The 26720-nt window shown below is 41.8% G+C and overlaps 1 protein-coding gene across 1 annotated transcript; it reads right to left on the bottom strand.

Moving 5' to 3' along the window:
- Positions 1–15: 15 nt before the first annotated feature.
- On the bottom strand, positions 16–26317 carry LOC146189710 (transmembrane channel-like protein 7). The gene is made up of 15 exons (XM_084605327.1): positions 26279–26317; positions 23629–23897; positions 22731–22797; positions 20784–20936; positions 18106–18257; positions 16261–16408; positions 14074–14235; positions 12743–12909; positions 11121–11244; positions 7799–7896; positions 6868–6975; positions 6685–6760; positions 6385–6515; positions 3887–4057; positions 16–1779 (listed from the first exon to the last, which is right to left on the bottom strand). Exons 1-15 carry the CDS (start codon positions 26315–26317, stop codon positions 1626–1628), a joined length of 2019 nt encoding a protein of 672 aa, XP_084461453.1. The 3' UTR covers positions 16–1625.
- Positions 26318–26720: the final 403 nt, after the last annotated feature.

The raw sequence follows: 26720 nt of genomic DNA, 5'->3' as shown, positions 1-26720 counted from the left end.
AGTACCAGTGGAGAGAAAACATGAGAAAGTTGCGGAGTATTCGTGAATATTTCAACTGTATTTTGCTTTAGACTTTAATACTAATCATATTATTCGTCATTTTTTCCCGAAGACTGTTTTCTGCCACTCCAGTACAGAAGCAAGAAGGTGGAGGTACACTCAAGCTTCTTGTCATATTTGAACTCAGATTTCAAAAATTTTATAAATATCCCAGTCCAATGCTGATGTGCACCTACCATAACAAAATATGCTTGCTATTCATTCAATAGCTTTTATAGTATACTTCCACGCAGGAGCAAAAATGGCCTGAATGCACCGATACGTGAATATCCTACAAAGATCCTGAGACGGATGTCTGCAATGGATGTCTGTTGACAGGACTCATGTATGCCTTTGAACTCCCACTGCGCAGCCAACAGACATCTGCCAGCTGTTCACAGAGATTCAGGAGACGTCTGGAATATCCGGAATGATCCTTCATTGGCTGTCCGATAGATATCTGTGGTTGCTTGGGACTCTGCACCTCATCACATGGTTTTGCAATGGTAGGGCCGCCAACAGGTGCCCAAGGCCAAGCAGCCAACCCACCTCCAAGTGTTATAAATGATTGCGGGAAACACCATTAAGAGAAGCTCCATATGCAGGGACATGGTGCAGGTCAATACAATGAACCTTTCAGTGATTGAGTTTGCTATATGCAATGAGTGCTATATTTTTTTATAAAATTTTCAAGGAATGTTCTGACTGTTCGATAAAAGAATACATATCCGGGTGCAAATGTACAATGTAATAATTCTGAAATGAAATCCAGTCTGTTTTTGAATTAGCTACACCAACAATACGCCATGCACTTCCTCTCTCCAGTTAGCCCTATTCATTGATAGCACCATGTGATGTCATCCGTTGTGGAAGTGCCTCCTTACACCCCACTTCGCCTTTGAGCCCTGGCCACCATAAAGCAGGGACCATAGCCCTCTCCTCTCTGGACCTAGGCCTGCGCCAATATCCTGTCTCCAGATCATGCCATCGAGCTCTGGCGGGCACTCTTAGTGTTTGTCCATGGCTCGGAGGCGCCGCTGGTCGACAATTGACTCCGCAGAGCTAACGAGGAGCACACAACCTCCACTTAGCCGCCTCCAGGAAGTACCTTGATAAACAGAAACAGCCTTTCCCTCTCCCCTCCCACTGTAGTGCCTTAGGTGCATCATGAAGTGGAATCAAACATAGTTTCAATCAATCGTGATGTCATGTCGAAAAATGATGAAAGGGAGGAAATTCAAAATAGGAACGGAATTGGTTTCATGTGCTTTACATTATACCAGCCCCAATCTTCAGCAGAATCAGCACTTGTCAGTGACTGAATGTCACTAGAAAGCCCATTTCATGCCATACTTCTAGCAACACATGCAAGCGAAATTTGTGATAGGCTTTCTGATTTCTGTGCAAATCTCTTGAATCCACAGTAAAAATAGCTGTGCAAGCTTCTAAAGCAGACCGGTACCTCTGATACCCTCGGAGATTCCAACCATGTGGCAGAATGTGGTGCTTTAGAGCTTGCTTTAGCCCTGAGTTGGTAAAATCAAGGGCCACGCTCCCAAGAACCATGATGAGCTCTTGTGCAGTTTCTATGTCGTCGATGAAGATTGTTGCTGTGGCGCTTCGGTGATCCTGGCCAAGAGAAACTGCTTGTCTTTTCCCTCAAGGACGAGCTTGTCCTTGAGGACTTTCTCCATGTGAGCATGTGCAGCCGCCAAAGAGTAATAGTAGTATATGCTGATCCTGAAACATGAAAAAATTCACATCCTACAGCACCAATAGACCAACTTAAAGCCTTTCAATTTTTCTTTTAAATGTAAATTTTCTAAGAGGTTGAGTGAAGTCTAGAAACCTCCAAGCATCCAAAATAAATTTGACATTCTCTTCATGAAAAGATACAAGGTGAAAAAGTAAAAAGAATCTCCCAGGTGTGGGTTTGGATCCCGTTTCTGACACCATGTTGTGTGAAGTTTCAGTAGTGTTTGTTTTGGAGCTAGGCAACTCACAATTAAAGACAGGTTAGTTCATGCAACACACAATACACAGAGGTAGATGGTACAAGCCCTAATTCACAACAGTTTACTAGGAAGAATGTGTGTGCAGATATGCATTCTTAAAACCATCATAAACACAGAAAACATTGCACGTGTTGCCAAGTATAGTTTTACTTTTGTATCAGGCACACTGATGCGCCGGTGATATGTCGATCAGCCCTCTTTTGGATAAAAATGCTCCGAGGAGCTCATGTGACACATCATGACTTCTGCCAAATATCTTTATACTAGATCTTCACACCTTACTTCACAGCAGCATTTATATTTATTTGCATTGCTTCAGCAGAAGTAAGCACAGTACAGTAAGACCCGTTCTCAATGTAAATCATACAGGAAGGACATTTAGTGCCTATTCAAGTCACAGATCTGCTACTGCTATCTTCACAAAACATTTTAATGTCCTGAATTAGGCCCTATGAATTGCTTATTGGATCACAGATTACATCTCTAGCTGAAGTGTTCATTTCCAAAGTAAGTTTAACATCTGAAAACTACAAGCTGTAGCTTATGAAGAGCTTGAGTGAAGGCCAAGTTCTCATCACATTGTCTTATGATGTTTAAAACCCATTCCACCTTGATCAAGTATTTCAAGAAAGTTTCTCCAAGAGAAGCACCGTGCTATCATTAGCATCTCTAAGTCTGTGAAAAACATTTAATCATCACACGCATTATTATTGCTATGATCTATTCCTACGAGAAAAAGCTGAATGCACAGCACGAGAGAGTAGCAGTAAAGCAAGAGGTGTGATCGGTTGCACTGATAGTGCAACGATCTTGTGCAGTGACTTGCAAAGTAGCTGATCTGTTTGCACCACTGCAGGTTCGACACCCAGCTTTGGCGTACTTTGGCCATGTTTAGTTCATTCCTTTCTGCGTGGCCTAGCTGACGAGATAAACATACAAAGAACGGCTTACCACCAGACTGAGAGCCCCTGCGGTAACAGGCTAACACACATATGACCTATGCGACGCTATGTCATTAAATGCACCAGTCATTTCGAGGGCGGTCAAGTGTGGCGCTCGGGTAAAATTCAAGTACATAAGGACGCTGGCCTCGTTTTCAAACACAATGACGGTGTTAGCCTCTATGCCGGCTTTGACTGATGTAAAAAGCATTTTGTGTTGAATGTAATAGAAAAAATGCTTTTATTTTCTTTCGTTTAACGCTTTTCTACATGTTTACTTCGGAACGTTTGTCAACTTTCAATTAGCAAAGATTATATTCCTTAGAAGTAAATCATTGCTTATTTGTTTTCTTTTTTTTTTGTCATGTATATGATATTCCTGCGTAATCAAAAGCCACTTAGAGTGTACCCTGGCCTTTTCGTCAGCACAAGCAGTCCAAATTCCACCAATTAAAGCAGAAAATGTTGTACTTTGATCTGTCTTCCTAGTTCCTTGCTCGGCTGTGTCCCCGCATTGTTTCGATAATGGCACACCAGCTCCCGCAAAAATTAAGCTTTTATCTATTCAAACTGACACTCATTTCTATTTAGCTGTACTAGATCGACTACCCCTTAACTAAACTTGGCATATTTAAAAAAAAACTGCTAATTCCCTTAGAGCTCAAATTTTCAAGAGCGAAGAGTGAAGTGTACTTGTTCATTTGCGTTTGCTTTAAACTTGACATCAGATTAGCAGGCAAGGTCATGTGAGCAAGCACAAAATACACATGAATGCCACTGCACGTATGTTGCTTCGTAACTCTCTGCCTACTTTTGAACTACCAAGCTCCTCTAACTCTAAGTATGGACCAAGCCTGTCCTGGAGCAAGTTTCACTAGGGCCATTACTCACACCAGCACGACGACGACCGGCACTCCAAAGCCGACACTGGTGAAGAAGTTGATGGCCTTGAGGACATGCCATCCCCAGGGGTGGTTACTCCACGAACTGATCAAATCGGGCACCACCTTCCAGGTGTACAGATACTGCTGGAAGGGCCCACACGACAGCGACGGCTGAATTCTGCACGACGGTATGGCAAAAGTGTTTCACCGTCGCACTCCAGGACTGGCCAAGTGTCTGCAAATTACTGTTTCTTAAAGGGGCACTGAAAAACCCTCCGTCTCATTCATATTCTTAGTGAAATGCAAAAGAAGCATTCTTTGAAGGGAAAACTGGATTTAGAAACTCGATTAAGCTTCTGACAGAAAAATCGGGACTCTATGATCACCCTTTGGAAGCTAATGGCGGTGCGCACAAAAACTGTCTTGTGTTTTGACGTCGCCGAAGTTTGCTTGGGAAATTGGCCAGCGGCAATGAAACCGGCACTTCATTGTCTACATTTTTTACTTTTATAAAAGTTTTATCTTCAGTGAAGGTGACGGCTTCATAACTATAATTTGACAATCTATTGATACAAGTCAATTTTGATTTGTCCTCAAACATGAAAGGAACTCGAACATTGTCAGATGGTGGGAAGCCAAACAATTGGCACAATGTCATGTTGGCACAATGACACATTTTAATAGCCTGTAGGCCTAGCATGAGAGCTTTGGTTTCATCTTGTTTAGAGTAATACAGTCAAGCCCAGATATATCAAATCCAGATATATCAAACCCAGATGTTTCAAATTACTGGCTATGTTGAGCACACACATTATCCCTTTGAAGAGCTCTGTGTAAAAATATAAGAAATTTGCACCTTACATCAAGCACAATTTGCACAGTTCATTTTATGTGTTGAACTGCATGCCACTCAGGATCCTAAAAGCCATTATCACTTGCAGAGGCAAGACGTATACATGCCTTTGTGCCCTGGCTGGCAACGCTAGCACTATGAAACCGTGTGACCAAAAGAACGCTGACCATCTTTGAGGGTGGCCATTGGTCTCGTGCCCCCCTTTTCCAAGCCCCATAGAGTTTCTTACTCTTACCTAGAGGGAAAGCTGTGCCGCCATCTATGGGAATTTTCATGGAGCTTCTTGATGACTGGTTCAGCCACCATAGGTGCCCAAAGCATCATGGGGCGGAGAGCTATCGGGTGCAGAACTACAACTTTTCGTAAAAAATAATGCAAAAATAAATGTTGTTCTACAATAAAAATGTCCTAATGTTGAATATTACGATTATAAACTGCAAAAAGCGAGCAAAACAGCATCTAAGTGTAAAATTTGTCCAAAATAAGCGTTGGCTCTCTCTTCTATTGGTTCAGTATTGAGCAGCACGAAAACCAATATTTCGCACCTAAATAAGTGTACATTAAAAAGAAAAAAAAAATGTTTTAAAATATATATGGCTGCTCAATCACTTCAGGAAGTTTTAGTGACATTTCAGAAAACTGGTATTGTCTGCTTTTACGCCTTCGCTGCTATGGCTTTTGCGTTCTATGTTCGTGTCTCAAGATGATGATGGTGATCGTGATAAGACAGGTTACTAATGCCGCTCTGTGTTCCCAAAAAAATCTAACTATCCCGCATCAAGCAGCACACCAGCCCATGATGCTTAGCGCACCCATGGTAGCTGAAGCACAGCAACCCCAGCTTTCCCTCTATGTCCAAGCCATATATGGCTATTACATGATGGTCCTTGCAAAGTGTCGCTCATTTCGCTTCCAAGGACAGTTTTAAGGAGTAACTGTGTTATTTACAGTGTGTTGGTAAAAGGATTAGGCCTCTCATAACAGCCAGTGACTATTAGTTACTTCCAGAGCACCGTCTACTGAGCCTCCCATACGAAGCAGGTTATCAACACCCAGCGAGAAATGCACTGGTGCAGCGAGCAGCATGTAGCTGTAGAAAGTATGCCATTAGTGTGGGTACTATGTATTTAGCTCTTAGGTTATTTATTAATTATTAATGAGGTTATCTATTGCCATTTTTATACATTAAGTCGTTAATACATTGAACTATTTTGTGTCGTCTTATTGAGTTTGATATATCCAGGTTCGGCAGCATCTTGGTACATAACAGCAGCATATGTCCACATCAGTCTCTTGCAGTTACGTCCTTGTTTTTATGCCATCAGTCACATACATTCTTAGAGGTTATGCAGTCTTGTTGTAGTGCCCACAAAATTATTGCCTCTCAAATGTAGCTACAAAACACAAATACTTTCATGCCACTACTCACTAGCCAGACAGACAACAGGTGGTGCGTTTCTGACCACTGCATGTCATACAATTCTACTGACTACTGAACGTATCTCAACAAGCACAAAGAAAAATGCAACGTTTCAATTCAATAGCCGTTAAGGATGTTAACATGATGCAGAGAAAGATGCACACATACGTGTTGGCCCTGTTTCTAAAACAAGCGAAGCAAAGGACCGAAAACAAAGCGCCGGCGTACTCACTCCACCAGAGCGTAGGCGAACGGAATCACAGCAAGAAACAGAGCCAACAGCAGGGCAATCACAAAGAAGGTGTTGGACCGAGATGAACGATACGGTGTCTGAGATGGGGCGCTGTTGTTCATCAACGTAAACTGAAACGAAATTTTGAAAATTTCAGTCACTGTTACTAAACGTGAGCTACACAGTTATAAAGGCATGGGTACAGTCTTAAAGGGAATGGAAAATGCTATCAAATGCAAAACACTGAGAAGCAATATTTCTGTGACCTATATACTAGGAATTCCAGCTTGCTATACAGACCTTTTGCACATAAAAGATGATGAAGTACTTGATCAAGGTGACAGCGGGCAAGAGAGGGCAGTAGAAGGTCCCGAGCCTGAGCGTAAAAAAACAGCCACTATCAGGCGTTGCCACCAGCAAGGTAGAACTGGAGACTGAAATGAGGAGTGTATTAAACAGTGGCCGTCAAGAAGGTGTCCTTACCAGCAAAGTGTCTGTGAGTAAACGAGATCAAGGACTCGGTTTGGAATGTTGAACTCCTGCTGACCGATGATCTTGGAGAGTTTGCACTGGAAGCGTGTGACTATCAGCCTATCACAGAGAGGAACAAAATGCTGGGTATCAGTAAACAAAAATGATAAACACAAGAATAAGCGACCGCAACTGAAGAACAATGAGCAATTAAATTGCTGGGGTATCTCTACATGCCTAAGTTAAATGTATTCCTCCAAAATACACAATACTTTTACACTGGAGAAAATCCACTAAGAAAAGTGGAAAAAAAGTAAAGAAAAACTAGCAAATGCACATCTTTGTTAAAAAATAAGTTGTATCTTCCTTATCTAAGAACTATAACATCAAGTCAGTCACTCAAATATTTATATTTACCATCAATTGCACCAACTAGCAAGCTAGGCATAACCTCTAGAAGAGAGAAGAGTTTCACTTTCTTTCTAGCTGAAATAACAAACAAACAAGGTTCAGAACAAGAAAACTGAATATGGAACAGCACGAGAAGATTTTAATTAAGGGAAACAGCTAACTTGATATTTGTACACATGGGAGTGAAGATAATTGTGTAGAGTGCTATTATCCCCTGCTGGTATTTATTCTCAAGCATTTCAATCTTATATTCTTGCAATCTTGCGTTATTATCCTGTTTGCATTTCATTTGATGCTGACAGTACATACCAAAGAAGAATCAAATATGCCAAGATCAGATGAGTACACCACCAAATTGTACCCTCCACTTATGTACAATCTACAACACAAGACACACTTAAAGCAAAGTCCATGCTATAAAAAGGACATAATACATGCCCCTCACCCACTTCATTCCATTCGTAGTCCTGCATAGTAGATATACCCTAGCCAATCAACAAAAACATGCACTGAAGTAATTTGAAGAACTCACTTTCGCGGGCATTCCACAACAAAGACTAGAGTCACTCCGACAATGAAGTCCATTACTGTGAGCTTGTATATCTGCTGACCGACCGCTGTTTCCCAACACTGAAAAAGAAAGAAATTGCCCAATACAGAACCTGAACTTCTCAAGCTCTTCACGAAAAAAACAAAAAACAAACAAAAAAAAAGAAACAGGAAAAACATTCTAAAGAGTAGAAGCAGGCTCTTACATATTATAGCAGCTCAGAAACCAGTAATAATACCATTTTGGAGCAGCTTTCAAGCAATAAAATGAGTTTTGAAGAATTCTAGTATTTACGTTTTGGAGCACATTTATAAGCTCAAACTCCTTTGATAATTGCAGCTTCTATTCCTGACATAAAGAATCTCAATTTGATCCCTTCTTATGCAAGTTCAATGCTTTTCCGGCATTGCACGCAGCTCTGACAAGACGAGACAAACGGACAATACATGTAAAAATGTATAAAACAACGTAGGCTGGCCTGAGCAACAATTCTTAACAGACCAGCAGCAAACAAGATGATTGCCTATGCGCTTCATAACTGAAACCTAGTTTGACCTAAAGTTTATGCCCATTTTAACTCAAAAGGTTCAAAAGAGGAGCATACCACTTTGAGGTGCTCAAGCAGCGCCACTAGTTTGGAGTTCGCACCAATGGGTATATGGCATTTCTGTCCTCTATCTTGTACATGTTCTTCGATCCAAAGCCAATTAACTGATAAACTCACAAGCAATGGTTAGTAGTGCCTTCAGCAAGGATAGACGGCACTGAAGGGTAGGCTTTCCATCCTTCATCTTTACTTCGCTGCCTCCTGCAAGCAACTCCTGATGTTCTTGATTCAGTTTTAACATCTTGGTGATAGGCCCTGTATCACTTTCCAACACCCTTGAGGTTTCTAGTGGTTGGCATCTTCAGCACAGTGTCATAAAACACTTCAAGCATTGCTTTTGTCTGACGGGCCTAACACGCCTGTCACTGACAAAGAGGCTCGATGATTAAGTACCTGCTTATTTCTACAGCAAAAGCATCAGAACAACTCATGTAGTTCCTTGCAACCAGACACGGTTTGTAACCATCTACAATAGTTTGCTCTATCTGCTTCGCTTGTTGCTCTCGCTTCTCTCTCCACCAGCGATAGAAAAGGCTGGGACGAGGTGCTATCTCACATACCCAGTGCATACTTTTGCAATTAATTCCCTCCAATCACTCGTGGCTCATATTAAATTTACATGAGAAGAAATCTTTATTATGCCCCACACTTCCGTAGCTTTGAAAAATTTTATTTGTATTAAGCCCAGTGCAAGATGCGCTATACCTCTGGCCCCAGTGCTTGCCATCGTTCCTGTGTTCAGCTAAATTAGATAGTAAAGTCCCCGGCAACTCATTTGGAGCAGTTTTAGACCAAAATTTTATTTTTGAGTCAGATGGAGCAGATTGGACTCCCACCCCTGGCTTCTATCCCTGTTCATTCCGATTCTGTGTCAAGGGATTCTCGAGATCTCAATTCCAGCACCTGCACTGATCAAAAGACTAAAAGCATATTATGGGCAAAGGCAACACATAGAAATATTTTAATGTGACCTCAAAGACTTAAAAATATTTTTGATGCGATGCATGACTCTTTTACGCTAAAATTAATATAAAAGTAAGTAAAAGCACATTCCCTTTCCTTAATCTTGAGACTGGGCTTACTATTTGCATCATGCCCAACAGCCCTGAGCCGGCATTAACTATAATAACATTTTCAGCCCATAAAAATTGCCTTGTGCAATGTAAAAGAGCAATCAAAAGCTTTTCCTCATTTGATAAAAAGAAACCCAGGTATACAATTGAACTTTGTTTTGTTTAAACACACATGGATATAACGAATTATCAGATAAAATGAAGTAAAAGCAAAGTCTGGTCGGCCCATGCTTTATTCCTATGAGAGTTCTATCAACTCAACGGAATGAAAAATTCAAATTTGATGTTAGATGGCTTATAACAAAGCAGTTTGTTGTACTTGCATGGCTCAAAATGCGTGAAGGAGCCAAACGAGACTTCAAGAAAAGCAATATTGCAATTGTTTGAATCGCCCACCATAAAAGTGTGTTTAAATCGCCCGCATGTTCATGTGCCATGCCATCTAGAGACTGCACCAACAGCTGAAAAATGTCGCCAGCACATGATCAAACCATCGCGTTGCCATGCCGGGTGTATGCTGCACTGCATGATTCTGCTAACTCCGTCAACTACATTGCGCAGAATGGCCGCCAACATGGCCAGGAAAATCAAGGGCTACTTGGAGAGGGTAACTGTGGCCTAACGTCAATAAAGTGCAGCATTTTATTGATTTTGTTGACAGTTTTGTACTCTAAAGGCCACTGACTCCCACCAAACAAAGATTACGTCATTTTTTAAATAAATATGTTCGTGCACGGAGCCAGCATACCTATTTGTGCGTTCTTTGTTGCCATCCAACATAGAAAGAAAGATGAGATTTCACATGCTTATGCCAAACCTGAAGTTCAAAAATTGCACACCTTTGTGTTTTCCACCTTAGGGTGCCCTTTACTTGGGTTCATTAGCAGTCTTGTTTGCAGGGATTTGAATGCACGCTTTTATGATAGATACTGAACATAACAAATTGATTTTTACTCAAAATCTGACTTCATTACAATGAAGTTTGACAGTATTCTGCTTTCCTATAAATTGGTCATGATCACTGCAGAAGCCGCCGGTTCTAACAAAAAGGAAGAATCACCTGGTAATATGCAACTTTCAGTCAAAACAGAAAGCAAGAAGCTTTGATGTTCCTGCTTGATGATGATGTCATAATGGTGTCCAAATGAGGCTTTAGAGATAAAAAATTAGCAGTGACTTAGCTTGGTTAAAACAAGGATTGAGCAATAGCCCTTTGTCGTTATGGTATAGGTTTTGCTATGACGACATGCAAGCTGCTTAGTCTGATGTGCTCAGCTCCCGAGCACTTAGCTTCAGCCTCTTTACACAACGAAATCACGTGATTCTTGGATGCAGTGTTTGTCTAGACGACACCACTTAATGTCAAGGTCATGGATCAACAGTGATGTTACTGTGGTTTGACTTTGAAGGTTTGACCTTAAAGTTGGCTGAAGGTCAAACTGACCTTCACTATATCCTTAAGGTCAAACTGACAGAGAGACTTGAAACCTCGGCTTTTGCACTGAGTAAAGCTATCGCTCCAGAAGTAAACTGCCCTTCTGAATCTCCAGAGACGTCTCCCTGTGTACAGGTCCACATAGTCCTCTATCACGACACAGAATTTATATAAAAGGCCACAACACACCATGGGCTTCCTGCAGTCACCTTCACCTTCCAGGCAGTTGTCCTCCCTGACTGGTGAGCAGTTGATCTGCTTGTACAGCGACAGCAGCAGCACAAAGATGGACGTGAAGCGGAGGAACACTGTCCTACAAGGCACGACATAAACATGGTTGAGGCCATCGCATGTTATAAATCGTGTTCAATAGGGCACCTTTCCATCCCCTCAATAAATCAATAAACTAACCAATCAAAGTGTTTATTTCTTCTGCAAGACAAATGTGAAAAACAAGAAAGAGAACAGAAGAGTGCAAAACAAAAGTGAAGGTGTTCACTCGATGAGCTTTGACCCCTCTGTTTACATAGCATACAGTGACATCTTAAAGTAAATGCATATCTTGGTACAATAGAAAGCATGTAGAAAAGAAAGTAACACACAGTCAATCTTTTATGACAAAAAAAAATGTGTTCAGCGGGTTGCTTCCGGTGGTTTTAATGCTAATGCCTTGAACAGGAAGGAGGTTAAGTGGAATAGGCAGGGTGTGACTGATCATTCATTCAGTGAGTTTCATCAAACGTGAGAAAAGAATTTTCCAAATTTCATCGCTATGTTTCTTGTAGTGATATGTTAGAGGAGTCAAATTTACAAGTGTGCCGAGAAAGTCTTCTGAATAGTGTACACCACCACACAGCAGCAAAAAGGAAGTGATAACAGCAGATGATAAGATGATAAGATCTTAGATACAAGCCAATTCATCCATGCTGCAGCATGGTGAATACGCTTTGTGTTTATAGATATGGAAGAGAGCGGTTTAAATTTCTTTCTGTAGTAAGCTTTTTCGTTACTTGCTTTTTTTTTTGGCTTAGCGCGGTTATATCTGCACCAGTGTCCGATACAGGCTAAGAAATTGAAGTATGAAAATGCCTGCGTGTTGTGTGTTTGAACACCAAAAAAAAGAACTCTCAGAACTCGAACATTAATCCACCTTGTGCAATCACATTACCTTTTGGCACTGTTACATCATGCTCAATTAGGAGAACTAGCGATTCATCATTTCTTGTTCAATTGAAGTGCTTTCCATTTTTATGTATTGTTTTTAAATAGCACCAGTAACAAGCCTGGGCAACTTATTGAAAACTACACCTAAATCTAATGCACAGTTTGATGCAATTACAGCGTGAGTTATAGAAACCAAACGAAAGGAAAGTGCAAGTTGTAGTGTCTCACAGTTACCAGAGAAGTGCTGAACTTCAAGTGGCCGAAACACAAGCAAAAATTTTTTTCCCGAATCCTGAACAACTGAATTAGACACGCTACAGCACACACCCAAGCTAACAAGGCAGAGTTACTAAAGCTGTGACGTATAGCTGTTATAGTTAGCAAATCTATATGTGCACACAAAGCAGCTTTCAGATTTATTTATTTATTTGATTGATTGATTGATTGATTGATTGATTGATTGATTGATTGATTGATTGATTGATTGATTGATTGATTGATTGATTGATTGATTGATTGATTGATTGATTGATTGATTGATTGATTGATTGATTGATTCCTCAAAGGCCCCCGGTACGGGACATTACGGGGCATTGAAAAATCTGTGATTACAGTTAAGGGAGATATAAAATCAGAGACAAAGCTACCTGAGCAAAGTGAGCTTGACTTGGAAGGCCACAGAATAGTTCTCCAGACGAATGAGCTTGGAGAAGATTGCTGGCACCACAATGTTGAGGCTTGTGATCACCAGCGAGGGCACGAACTGAATCACCAACGCCAGGTTTTTGTGCGTGGTCTGGGCTTGAGATTGCCTCTGGAAGGTCACACAAAAAGCATTATAACAATAGAACACAAAGGACTCTATCTAGCAGACAGCCAGCATGAACTCCTGTGCACAGCGATCACAGAGGGATCAATCACTGTATGAACCACACTGTATGCACAACTATACCTCCTCCCAATGCAGGCACAAAACAATAAATACAAAAAAATAAATCCGGTTTGTACCTTGATCTTTCACTATATTTCAGTGATTAGCATATATTAATCGGATTGCCCATAATGCAGGTAGTAATGGTCAACACATCGAACGCGTGATGTTTCAAAGGAGAAGCTCAGAAGATGGGACCAGACTCAAACACCAAAAACCAAGATGCAACTGTAATCTGCATCAGCACTACACCTCAATTCAGATCTCAAATGAAACCAGATATATCTAATTTAAAGAAGACCGCAAAATAATTTGATATATCTTCATATCAAATAATATAGCTCGCGGTAGTTGGAGTTGGGGCTCGCATAGAAGCTGCAGCAAATGATGGTGCTTTGGCAAAAGCCGCCGCCAGTCGTAAGAGGCCTAATTTTGTTACTGGTACATATAAATTCTGTAGCAAGTAAACAAATTCGTTACAGTCGATTTCTGCATCGCCTTCAGCAATGAAGGCCTGCAAGAGCCACTGCAGTCTGGCTTCACCGCATGAAGGCTGGAGCACTGAATGCTGGCTTCTCCACATAACAGCCGGGTCGTATTCAAAACAAACACGCCAAACCGAAGAACACTTTCAAGTGGACTCGATATTCACCTCATCACACAGTTTACAACGTTAGTGCTGCCAGCCGGTGCCCAAGAATGCTCAGCCGACGTGGCTCCATGCGCACAACGTTATTTCGGGAATGCAATTAGGAGTAGTGCCCCTAATAGGGGCATGGAGTGGAGTTCAATGTATCAAATAATCTGTTAGCGAAAGTTCGATCAACACGAATAACACTGGTGTACTTATGCATGGGATTTCCAAGGGGATATTAGTCAGTTCGATATAAGCAACAATTCGATATACCCGGACTTGATATATTTGGGTTTGACTGTAGCAGGGTAGATGCCATCTGCGTTTATGCCAACATTGATGTAGCAAAGTTCCGCTGTTAAAATTTAATCTTTTCTCAGGGCATTCCCCTGAAGCCTATCAGAAGGGCTCACCTGGAATGAAAAGCTGGTTGCATGGTACACAGCGAAGAGGGAGCCCACAATAGCGGCCACCACAAACAGGTTGACCATGAGTCGCAAGACGAAGAGGCCAATTTTCTTGCGTCGAGACCAGCTGGAAATCTCTGCTCTCCGCCGTTCTTCTGCTAGATCGCTCTACCGGCAAAACAATGATAGCGTGTTAGACAGCGGTCACAGATCCTTTGAATAAGATGTCACCCCAGTATTCATAACTGTGCAAATCACCCCTTGAACACCAGTGACAGTAAGTGAGAAGACCAGAGGAGTGCGGTTAGTTGTATAAAGGCAACTAAGAATATGTTAATCTGATTAACAGCCACTATTAACTAGACTTAGATGTTGAATATACGCGACAGCATTGCCCAAAGTGAACTGAACACACTCGGAGAAAGAGTTCGGAGTAAATGGGACACAGTTGTGTCCCATATAGTACTCACTGACGTGATATCTAACAGGCTATAGCTGATATTATTAATAACTCTTGATACAGTAAGGCCAACTACCAGTTTAATACAGTGGAATCTCGATGATATTAATCTCATAGGATTGCGTACAATAATGACAGCGTTCAAAATTGAACACTATCTGTACGCACAAGCACGAGAAATGTGCTCAGACAGATTCGTCTGTAGCTGACAGGATTGATTTATTTATGACAACGTGCCGCGAATTGTTTGCTTCTCACAGTGCAAGCTGCACAACTGGAAAACACGTGTTGGCAACATGCAGGCAGAGCTTAGTCATTAACCACGAGGTAAAAATACGCAATGACACACTACATAATGGCTTTTCACAATGAGCTGTAAACCATCGAACCATTGTTGCTCAATGCACTGCCTAGAATCTAGGTTAGCAAAAAATTTTGCCCATCACTCTGAAGCAGCATGGAGGAGTACCCAATAGCAGAAAGCTTAGCGGGCACAGAACATCCAATCCAGCTACTTTGCAAGAAAACATTCTTCTACCACGGTTTCTGCGAAAAAAATCTGCTGATGCTCGCTTTGTTGTGAGTCACGCATTAAAACAGTTCACTGAAAGCCAGGTAGGAATAGTGAAACAAGAGAGGCTGTTACGACCCAAGTCCACCTCTTTGCTAGTCCCAGCACCAAAAAATGTAATTTTGGCACCACTATGCTGTATCCTTTAGAAATGCAATGCATGACCAGAGGAATTTCCATCATCACTTTCATTATACAATATGTGTAGGGGTGTGCAAATATTGAAATTATTGAATAAAGATCGAATACAAATATGAGGAAAAAATACCTTCGAATATCGAATATCGATCAGTGAAAAAAAAATGAAAAAATAGCAACCATTGTTCGTATTGTTTATTTCAAAATTCACATGTATTTGGAAACAAAATTAAGCTAAAATTGCACAGAAGTGCATACTGTACTGAAAAATCCAGTTAAATTTTATACAGAATTCTGCAAAATGGCTTTTTGTACGGGAAGGACCTGCATGAAACCAGGTGCAGCCGTCATATCACTGCTGAGTACAATACTCTCTTGTCAATTCATCCTTCCAAGGATTGGAAAAAATGTCCATCAAATGAGACTGAAAGAACTGCTGGAAAATGTTTGTATCACTATAATTTTATCTGATGAACACCTACACAATCATTTACACTTGAGATAAAACCGACCAAACTGACAACAAGACGTTTTTTCCTGGTTTTGTTAAGTGATTTGTTTTGCGCAGACTGAGGAAGGTCTGTCTTCACAAAACGGCCCCTTTGCGTGTGAGGATGCTTCAGTGCACAATCCACACGCTCAAGTATTGCAGTGAAGCATCCCCAAAACGTGATGGGGCCATTTTGTGAAGAGGCCTTCCCGGCCCTGCAAGTCCAAGTGGTTAAGCCTTGTAGTGAAGCACACAAAGCAATGAAACTGCGGTAAACTAGAACATTTTTGGTGTATTTGATCATTTCAAAAATTTCGAATATCGGTGTTTCGGATTAGAATATGAATCGAATAACAAACATATTCGATTTGTATTGGAAATTTTGAGTACGCACAATGCACTCCAGCAAGAGAATTTTACCATTATTTTGGAATTCACAATAGCCATGACTGCATCATTGAGGTGCTACACTACCCAACGTCTTCGACAAACTGAAATGACGAAATGGGAGAAGAGGACGAGACACGCCGTCACCTTTAGCTCCTGCACAATGCTGACGTGCTTAAGCCGTGCTGTCCGTTCGTCAGTGATACAAAAGTCCCACGATGCAAACACCATGTTGCAGTACTGGTGGAGTGTCCCTTCTGACATCAGCAGGGATTCTCGAACTCCGGCTGTGGTGCTGCACACAATCCGAGGCCAGAAGCACCACCCATGAGAAAGCACACATAATATGCATATGTTTTGAGGGTGGGTTTCACGTGATAACCAGCAAGCATTCTCTATGACCATCAGAAATGATTATCCTTTTCATCCACTGTTCCACCACACATGTGAAACCTCCTTAGCACAAGGCACACACTTATAAATAGGTACTACATCACTTCAGTCGACAGAAATATGCACAGTAATGCAGCTCAAATGCAGCACTTCTTCGAGGAATGCAGTAAAAACTTCAGACATTATTAGTTAGAACAGTAAACTGGGCTAGTTAGAAAGGGGTTCATTTTTGGATAAAACAGAGCAAAAAACACGCTGTTGCTTATTCCAAAAATTCAGACATTATGTCACAAAAATATTTTCTAAAAATGACACACACATTATAATGAAGTATGAAAATGAAATTACGTCAGCAACACCGTATAAACATTGGCATTACAAACTGATGGCTTGGTATTTCCTGCCAGTTGACATCGCCTGTCATGGTTGTGGATACTGATAGGACTCGCACACATCTGAGGTGTGCCGTCAGTAAGGTTCTGATTGGGACTTGAGCCAACGTGACAGTGTCGGCGTGAAGATGTGCCAAGTTCACTATGAAGAGCATGAACGCTTTCACAGTGAACACTCAAACTGAAACTCAGTTCATCCTTTTAGGAAAAACCAGCGCAAAAAAGCAAAGATAAATGAAATGTTTAGTGACAGAAAGAAGTACATTTATGCTATCTAGATATGCGCATGCTACAAGGGAAGCATAAGAAAACACAAATTGCAAACAGAAATGTGTCCCAGGGAAGGAAAATTGGGAGAGGTGGAGGTGGGGGGGGGGTGCACTTGGAGAGTGAGGAGGGCAGCAGTAGAATAGGGAATGGTGGAAGCATAAGGTTGAAAGTGGAGGAAGGTATGGAAGAAGTGGGTGAGAGGGGCCACACTCAGATTGCACTGGCTCGCACGTAATACTAAGGCATGAGATTAAGACTCCTGTTCAGAAGAAACCCAAGTGTCATAAGCAAAAAACCACAGATATCCCCTTGGCATGCGGGAATGGGCAGGCTACATGGATAGGAGGCATGGAGGTGGTATAGAACTGCTGCCACAGTTGGAAGCTGAAAATGGGACGGTGAGAAACAGCAGATTGGCCGAATTGGTATTCCTTCATAATTTCTTCAACAACACAAACAGGGCAGAGAAAAAGAGAGAACATGTGCTGTCTTTGCGTCCCCTCTTGTTAGCACTGTTGGAAAATATTGCGGGGAGGTGAGATGGGAATCAAACCCACGACCTTTGGACCTTGAGCTAGTCATGCAAAGATGTTTGGATGACTTGATTAAAGTGGGGCTTTACATCCATGGTGGGCCATCTTTATGTGTGTGTGTGTGTGTGAAATGAGTATGTGCGAGATAATAGAGGCACATGATAAGACAGCAACGACTGACTAGCAAAGCGTACGTATCAAAACCTCAGCATATTGCAAAACTGGAATACCTGAAGTGCTGCACTCAAAGTTTGCATTAACGAGCGTTGTAATTGTGGGCCAATTTTTTTCTTGTCACCACCCAAAAGTGCTCGTTTCTGAATGTTCATTCATCTCATCTCCTAGAGGAGTGCGCAGAAGGGTGTAAACAAGGCTGTAAACAAGCTGAAGAGTGGGTGACTCACTATCGGACCATCAGCAGCAGGCAGAGCACAAAGCAAGCGACGTTGGTGAGCACGTAAGCCAGGGGAAAGTTGTAGCCCAGACTGGTCCCTGCGATGTGGTCCACCGAGTTGAGGTAGCTGCCCGAGAACAGCGCCGTCAGTTCCATCCAGCCCTGTTCACGAGGCAAAAAAGGAGATCAATCACGAAGCAAATCGGCTGACATGTTGACAGTAAAAAATAAAAAAACAAGGTTCAGGCCAGTTTCCGTCATCTTCCTTCAGAGCAAGCAACCAAAGCCACCATATCCAAATTTTTGTTTTTTGTAACATGCTAACTTGTGCAGCACCCTTAAGGCTGCAAGTGCCTGCCAGTCAATGCTTGATGCTTATCATGTGTTTTGTGTGTTTTCCCCTCTGCTTACTGGGTTTCATCCTCTTTATATATTGAGTAGTGAAGCATTTTGAACACAGTCACTTAAGATTTCATCCGAAACGGTTTAAGTGCTGCTCTAGCAAAACTCACTTTAATAAAACTTTGGAAAATATATAGGCAATAGTACCAGTAGAACCTCGCTGATACGAATTCGTAAAATTCCCTGGCCAGAGTGCACTGTGTACAATGTGCGAAATTTTACAAGTTCTGAACTCACCCCCGTGCTACCATGGATGATATGAACGCACTAACCGAGACCCCGCATTCGCTGAGTCCGCGATCACCAGCTGTGCTGTAAACACCGCGAGCAGTTCGCGGAGGCACGTGGTCCGCACGTCACCGCTGTTGCAGTCGCCTATAGAGCTCTACAAGCTGCGAAACGTTTGTGCATGTGCGCATTCCTCAAATCGCCATAGCGATAGCCAGTTGAACTATGCACCGGGAGCACTTAGCGGCGGCGCACATGGCAGGCACGCACATCCAGCGCACATCGTTGACTCTACGATCACTATAGTCATGCTGCACACACAAGGTGCAGTTTGCGGCTGCCCGCGTCCTGCAAATTGCCGACATTGCGATAGCAGCGGCGCGCATCTCACACGATCGTCTGTAGCGCTGTACACACTGTATGCGCCACAAACGGCGGGCGCTGGCAGTGCGGCCTTAAACAGATCTGCTTGACTGCCTTTTCCATACTAATTTTTTTTATAGCAATAGCTACACTATGGTAGGTTTTCAAGCTGTCGCCCTGGCAGATGAAGAAGAAAAGAAAAAGAAGAGGAAGATGAAGCAAAAAAAGAAGAAGAAAAGAAGAGGAAGGAAAAGAAGAAAAAGAAGACAAAGAAGGAGAACCCAGATAACTCAGTAGTTGGTAGAAGCGAATAATGAAAATAGTGAGTTGCTAGGACAGAAGGGTCGTTCGAACTTTGTGAAGGTGGCACATTAAATCCAGGAGTCCACAAAAATATTTGCTGCAGCACTCACAGCTTTCGCTCTATCACTAGATTCAAGCCATAACCACCATAATTTTTTTTTTTTTTATGATACAAGTTTTCGAACGATCCAAACTTTTTGCAACCCTGTGAGATTCATATCACCGAGGTTCTACTATTTAGCAAAGCACTTCGCAACAAGAAGGGACTTATTTAAATTATCTAGTTCACTTAAATTATCACTGGTATCAGAAGGTGGTAAACACCTTCTGAACACGAAATTGCACACTCCGGTCCATAAGCCGTGCCTGTGTATAAGTTTCACCTTCCTGAAAATGGCAGTTAGTCTGGAAAAAAAATGCCCACAGGTTACAACGGTGGAATAAGACGCACCCATTCATTCGATAAACGCTGCAAAAGTGCGCTGAGTACCCCTTTGTCCTAGAGTGAGATGGAAATACATGTTTGCGGGAGCTGCCAAATGCAGACAATTATCGTGCCCAGACTGCCTTGCTTGAGCGCTTCATTGAGCAGAGTGTTCTTGTGGCTCTGTGGCCACGAGCATAATTTAACTTGTCCATTGCATATTCTCAAAAACATGCAGCTTGAATTGTGCATCATATTTTCTTCGCTTTACAGGTGGCATTATGCCAAGCGAAAACAACGCTGAAGAAGCATGCAAAGCCAAATGCAATCGAAAAATTTGATGGCTAAACCAAACACACTTTACGGCGCTGGCGCAACCAGTTGAATTGTGGCAAGGTTATGTGGTGCTACCAATAAGATAACACCTTTAAAAATCACGAGATTTTTTTCCCACCTTTTGCACATTGATTTCCTTTTCAGATACAGTTCTCAGACATGGCGAAAGATGATGCGCAGCGATGTCATTTTTCAGCATAAGTCACATTAATAAAGAAATTCTGAGCGAAAATGCGACCTACAAACCAGAAAAGGCGGTAATTGCACGCTAACAACACGCAGGATGTTAATGAATACTTGGCTCAAATATACACAGTTTATACAGAGCAAAGGGCATTTAACACCATTTCATATTTTCAGCTCCACCCAACAGAGAAAACAGCTTCGGAAAATTTGTGTAGCAAGGCATCTAGATGCTCGCTAATCAGCTTAGCCACATAAAAAATTAAAAAAAGAAGCAGCCACTGCAAAAAACATGGCATTATCGACAGCATCATCAACAGTGTTTGCAGCACTTGAAATAAAAATACTTTAAAAGGAAACTGAGGACAATGGCTTTCTTGAGAATTTTTTATGGATTTTACTTTTAGAAAAAGGCACACCTTTTGCTGAGAATCAAAAAGGAGCCTTACTGTTCCTTGGAGAAAGTCCTGCAGACTCGAGATGCCCCCTTTTTTCTGATAGGCAACTCGCTCGTAATACTCCTGGTAGCAGTGTTGTATTGTCGATCCGCTGCGGTTGGCAACTGCCTTGATACCCTGACTGTCCAGTAGGCTGTCCATTGTCTTCAAACAAGGAGACAACCAAACAACTCAAGTTACAAAGAAAAATCTTCACTGCAGAAGTGTTACAGACACACAGCATAAAGAGACAGACAGTTTTTGTTCTCTGCAAAAGTTGACTGCCAGATCTTTGTGCTTTTGCTAATTTTTTTCATTTGACAGCAAAATGTGCACTTACTACTCCTAAGAAAACTGAATTTAAAAATGGAACATTTTTCTTTTGTCTTTTTGGCACACAAAGAAAACTCATGATGTCAGTGATGATGATTACTTTATGATCACCATTGGGACGAGTAAGGGCTCTTACATCATTACAGTTAGGAACGAAGAAAGGACTTAGCGTTTACTGAGTGAGTTGAAGAGAGAGGTTGGAGCAAATCAGGTGGTGACACCTGCTTGCCATCTGAATAATGGTAATGGTTAACACTCAGGAAGTGACTAGTCCCAGAAGCCACTCTTTGAGGTGGCGCCATCTAGAAGTGGCCAATGCTAAAAGCTGTTCCCTATTCCTGCCACACGCTTTTGAAAAGCATTTTTTTGTTTGCTTTGCTTTTTTCTCCTTTTACCTCTAATCTTATCTCGAAGATTGTTGTCGCTTCATTTTGTTGCCTGGTGGTAGCCAGTTTGTAAACAATCTCCAAGTTCGTGCAACCTGAACACAGTTTACACTAACAAACATAGGTGTCGCCACAATCTGTATGCACCTGAATTTCGGTTCAATCAGCCCGCCAATTTTTGAAACTAAAACTCTATAGGAATTTTTGCTATTGGTAAGATTAAAGAGCTCAAGATATGAGTTGGAGAGTGGCTGAAGATCAGCAATCCGTGCATAAAAAATAAAAAATAAATAAAAAGGAGTTGAGAAAACATTACTGACATTTCCGCAATTAGCTTACAAAAATGGTGCATGGTAGTAATACAGACATTACATTTTTTAGCATGTTTTGGCTTATGACATCTCCCTTTTCAGTGAAAGCAGCCTCTTCCATTATTGGGCTGTTGTAATCTGCAGATTCACTCTAATATCAAAATTAAAAATGCCTTGGCAACTCAAAAGGCAGTAGTGACAGGTAAGCGAACAAGGATAAAGTTAAAAGTGACTTGGTCACCTTCGTGTGGTTCCGATATGGCCACTCTTGTTGGGGTGGTTGATTGAGCATGCCCAAAAGATGGCACGAATATAGAGCAAAGATAACTTTGAAGAAAGTCTTCTTTAAATGCACGCCGAGAACAACCACGTAATATTATTGCTCTATGTGAAAACAACACACACTGAACAGGTTAAGGCGCAGCACAAATGAGACAGAACAAAGGGAGTAGGCAGGCATGCATTTATTGGTGAGAAAATTAAATTTAAATATCTTCCCATCAATCAATTGAAACCTGTGACATCTGGACCAAGAACGACTGGACTCTTTGGCACCATTACGAATTGCACGGTAGTGCAGTATAAAAACATAAATCTGTGCCAAAAAACTGCATTTCGTCTCCTTTCTATTTGTTTCCCTTTCTACCTTATAAAACCTCCATTCTTGCTGAAAATGCTCTCTTTGCCATTGGAATGCCACAGTCTATCAATACATGGCACTGTTTATTTGTCCTAAGTGTCCCTCACGAACCAACAATAACAAATGGCAGCTTCGTCAATGATTAAGTAGCAAGATTAGTTCATTAGCACACATAAATGCAACAATGACGAACTGCTTGAACTAACTAGGCGAAAGTGGACCTCATAAACATTAGCCCCTCATTTCTTTGCCACAACATAAGACCTTAGCAGACAAACTTCTCACCCACCGAGAGCAGGCCGGGTACTGATGGCCCAACAGCTGAGAATGCCAGTGCTGAAGGATTGTCGAAGGTGCTGGGAGTGAAGTAAAGTCACATTTAGGATGGTACATGACATTCCAGTAGCTGTACTAGTCATGATAAAATATGCTGCACCAGAAACTGAAATACAAAAAGGCAACACCAACACTACATCACTTTCCGCATGCCCTTTTCGTTCCCATCTTATGCACTACAAGCTAATGTTCATCATACATCAAAAAACAGATGACATGCGACAACAATCATAGCACAATTTTCAACAATACTAACCATGGTTACAACATGTATTTCAGAGGAATGTCATCAATGAAGAATTTTTCCAGTGAGAAAATATAATTCAATTTAACATTTAACTTTAACTGATCACTGCGCATTGTCTGATTTATGAATGCCTACATGAATATCTGTGTCCTGCAGTAGTTTTTCGGTGGTGAAAAAGCACTAGTTTAGTGTTCCTTACCTCCACATTTCTGTCTGTTTATAATGTCGCTGGTTCATTGTGAGAAATTACAAAGTAGCCCAACTGTCTAATATCATACCTACCAACCTGATGAGATTGAAAATCGAAAAAGGAGGTTGATGAGGGGAGCGGTGCATTTTCAGGCAGAGTCCAATGAATCCTCTCGCGGGGATTTTGCAGTAGCTGTCTAGCAGATGGTACTACTGTGGCCATTGATAGTAATGCTGACGAACAATGATGGAGCTGCAGATTCTGCGGTGCCGGTTTCAGAAAAGCCATCCTTGCACAAGCAGAGACCATTTATCGGGCGATACGGGGCAGCAGTCAAAAATCGAGAGGGTTGGTAGGCATGTAATATACTCATGCGGCCACAGAATGACCGCTTCCCATCAGACTTGTGCTCACCCGTTGACAACGAAGGGGCGAGTCTCATTGGTTTTGAGCACGGCTGGTAAGACGGAGTGTGGGATGATGATGAACAGCAACAACATGAGGAACATGAGAAGGTTCAGGAGCAGCAGCCAGCGCAGGAACAGGAAGTATGACACCACCCCAGTGCCAAAGTGACCTGCACGCAAAACACACCACCCCCACACAAGGAAGTGGACAACAAATTTTGATGAATGCAGCCAGGAAAATTTCCGTGTCACACTCCTTGCATAGTACAAGAAGAGCTGTGTCACAATTAAGGACAGTTGTTACTTTATTATTTAAAATGCTGCTATGATGTAGCTATTGGCAGCTGTGACTGCAAGGCTAGTCCCACAAGTAGCCTAAACCTCAATCTCAATCTGCCAAAAGCAAAGCATTTAAGGGTTCATTGCAGTATCCTGTCAATCAGGCTGACTTGTAACAAGCCTACACATGATCACACAAAACTTTCAAATCAGGCAAAGAACAGTACTTGATCAAGCCCTGATGTTATATCACAGTAGACGTAACATAATTGTTTTGTTGCATTGCTATCTCTTTCCTCCTCGAACATCAAATGCATCGCAATCTCTTTCCTACTTGAACATCAAATGCAAGTACAATGCAATGTAATCTATTTGGCCAGCGACCCGACACAAGCAACATGACTTTAAATCACCACACAGCATGTTGGGTATATTCATTGCACAATATAATATAAAATGAGCGCACGTGATCAAAAAGCATATCTGCTGATATTTTCTCGAATGGCACAGTTACGGCTTTGAAAATGCATGCCGACTCCAAGAAGGTTAAGCATTTCTATTAATAGCACTTAGTGTTAGTGGTTACAATAATGCTGTATGTGAGCAAGCATACAGCATCCAGGAGCAAGTACACAAAAAAACTTGAAAAACTCTCTAAACCGTGACATGCTTTGACGACGAAAGTCCCACAAACATGCTGCTGTGTTCAACTGTTGGAAAATTTACATAAATTACCATGAAAACGGCAGAACAATGTCGTCAAATGCCGCTGAATAATACAAATCACTGATATTGCATTAGGTGAAATAAGACTGTTACATTGTTTTTTGCAGAACTTGCATTGATGAATGACTGATGAGGAAACGACTTCCACAGACAGAACAAAAGTATTAGCAGTACGAGCACCCACCTTCAATGGTTTTAAGAGAGCTTGACCACATTGCAAGCCATGTTACTATATCTCTTCCGAGCTCTGAAGCTTTCTTCATCACCTGCATGGCAAAATATTTGACGGATTGAATTGCGCAGCAGGAACCTAAGAAATTATGTGTGGTTTACCTTGTAGTTAAACCAAGAGTTACACTAGAGCAATCAGCATGGCTACGCTTAGGTTCAGCTTGTAAAGACATGGCTTTTGCACATAATAGTTTACTCTATGGTTTCAGCTTTATTTATGTCATAGGGGAATCACTTCACGTATGAACATCCCTTGCCTCTCGTCGTTGACCATTCTCATTCGGGTGTAGAAGACGTCTAGTGGTATAACATCGCCTCTACGTCAAACTCCGGAACACACCGCCGTCACAACGTTCGAACGAACCTTCTGTTCTAGCAATTCATGTTGTTATTCACCTCTACCAACTACCGAGTTATCTGTCTTCTTCGTTTTCTTCTTCTTTTTTCTTCACTCTTCACACAGGCATGGACAGGCACCGGACAGACACGGACAGGCACGGTGAAATGGCGAGACTGGGGCCAATGTAGCTCTCGCTACAAAAACGCCCACTTAGCAATTCTATCAAAAATATCCCAATACATTTTCATTGCCCCAATAAACCTGTAACCAATGATTCTTTCTTTACAACCAGCATGCTAAAAAAAGAAAGGAAAAATCCTGAAAAGCTAAACCAAGTCCTCACAAGAAAACTAACACACTGCTCAGAATACAAGACAAAAGAAAATGTCCCTAACATGGAATACTTCAACCTGAATCAATGCTAGTAAAACATACCCAACAAGGGCAGCACTCAAGCGCAAATATCATTACATTTACTGTCCTCCCATCTATTATGTAAATTTCAGTGTGAGCCCAAGCCACAAGTAGATAAAGCTGCTGTGTCAGAAACCATGAATAGTGAAACAAATTGGACAATAACTTGGAACCACTGCAACTAACAAACACCAACATGATTTTCAAGCAAAATGCTACTGAAATAAATGTCCAAACTTGACCTCATATTCTCGTGCTCATCCCAACGTGAAGCTAATACGCACAGGCACGTGCTAAAGAAATTAATGAATGACGGACAACTACGTATTTGTTCCAAACACAAATAATGTGCGCCAGCATTTTTATCCACGTTCTTCTTTAGTACGGCAAGTGCTTAACTTGTTTTGCTAGTCATTGCAAGAATTTGCAGTGGCTTTGCTGAACCGCTTCCTCCCCACACTCTGCACACTTCCACAGTTCATCCTTTTCCAGGCTTTTCTGTTTAGCCCCACATTCGGAGTTATTCGACTCACGTTTGCAGTTGTGTTCTTTGCTGCTGAAGATCATTTCACCGAGCCTAGTGTTCTGCCTCAGACAGCCCAAATAACCTCGGTTCGTCAATACACCTCACAAGACACAGCACGTCTCATCCAGATAACGCACTTACGGCAACTTCTTGTTGTGCTGCAAGTTTTTGCAGGGACATTAGCCCAGTCAAGTAATCACTGCTGTCACCTTTTGCGTCTGCCACTTGGCACTACTTATGTAATGTCTTAAGCACAATAAAAAAATAAACAAACAAACTGCTCCAGCACTAGTACACGGGGGTGCCTCGTTTAGTTTTTCTTTGCCAGGCAGAAGAATGCCAACAGCACCGTGAAGTGGACAGAGTGGAACTCCTACTTCTTCAATGCAGACACGAGCACGTCGCGCCAGCCTCGCTGCTGCACGAGTTTGAAGCGTTCAGACAGAGCTTGAAAAAATCAGTGAGTGGGGAGTCTTAATGCTAGCACACTAAAAGAAAGTTGCAGGTGACCATTACTATTAATGGACAGGTGTATGCATCAACATTAGAGTCTCCCTGCCCTTTGCACAGGTACACAGCTTGA

The sequence above is a fragment of the Amblyomma maculatum genome, chromosome 5, assembly GCF_055883805.1.
Source record: "Amblyomma maculatum isolate TAMU_Amacu chromosome 5, ASM5588380v1, whole genome shotgun sequence".
Taxonomy (NCBI): Eukaryota; Metazoa; Arthropoda; class Arachnida; order Ixodida; family Ixodidae; genus Amblyomma; species Amblyomma maculatum.
The sequence above is the reverse complement of the archived record's forward strand: the minus strand, read 5'-3'. Positions and strand labels throughout refer to the sequence as shown.

Excerpts from the sequence above, each read along its gene's own strand:
- LOC146189710 (XM_084605327.1), bottom strand. The coding sequence starts at position 26,317 with ATGTCCCTGCAAAAACTTGCAGCACAACAAGAAGTTGCC. Across the intron at positions 22,798-23,628 it reads CGCCCCTTCGTTGTCAACGG|CACCTTCGACAATCCTTCAG; the intron begins GTGAGCACAAGT and ends CTTCACTCCCAG. Across the intron at positions 16,409-18,105 it reads CTGCTGCTGATGGTCCGATA|CACCACAGCCGGAGTTCGAG; the intron begins GTGAGTCACCCA and ends GATTGTGTGCAG.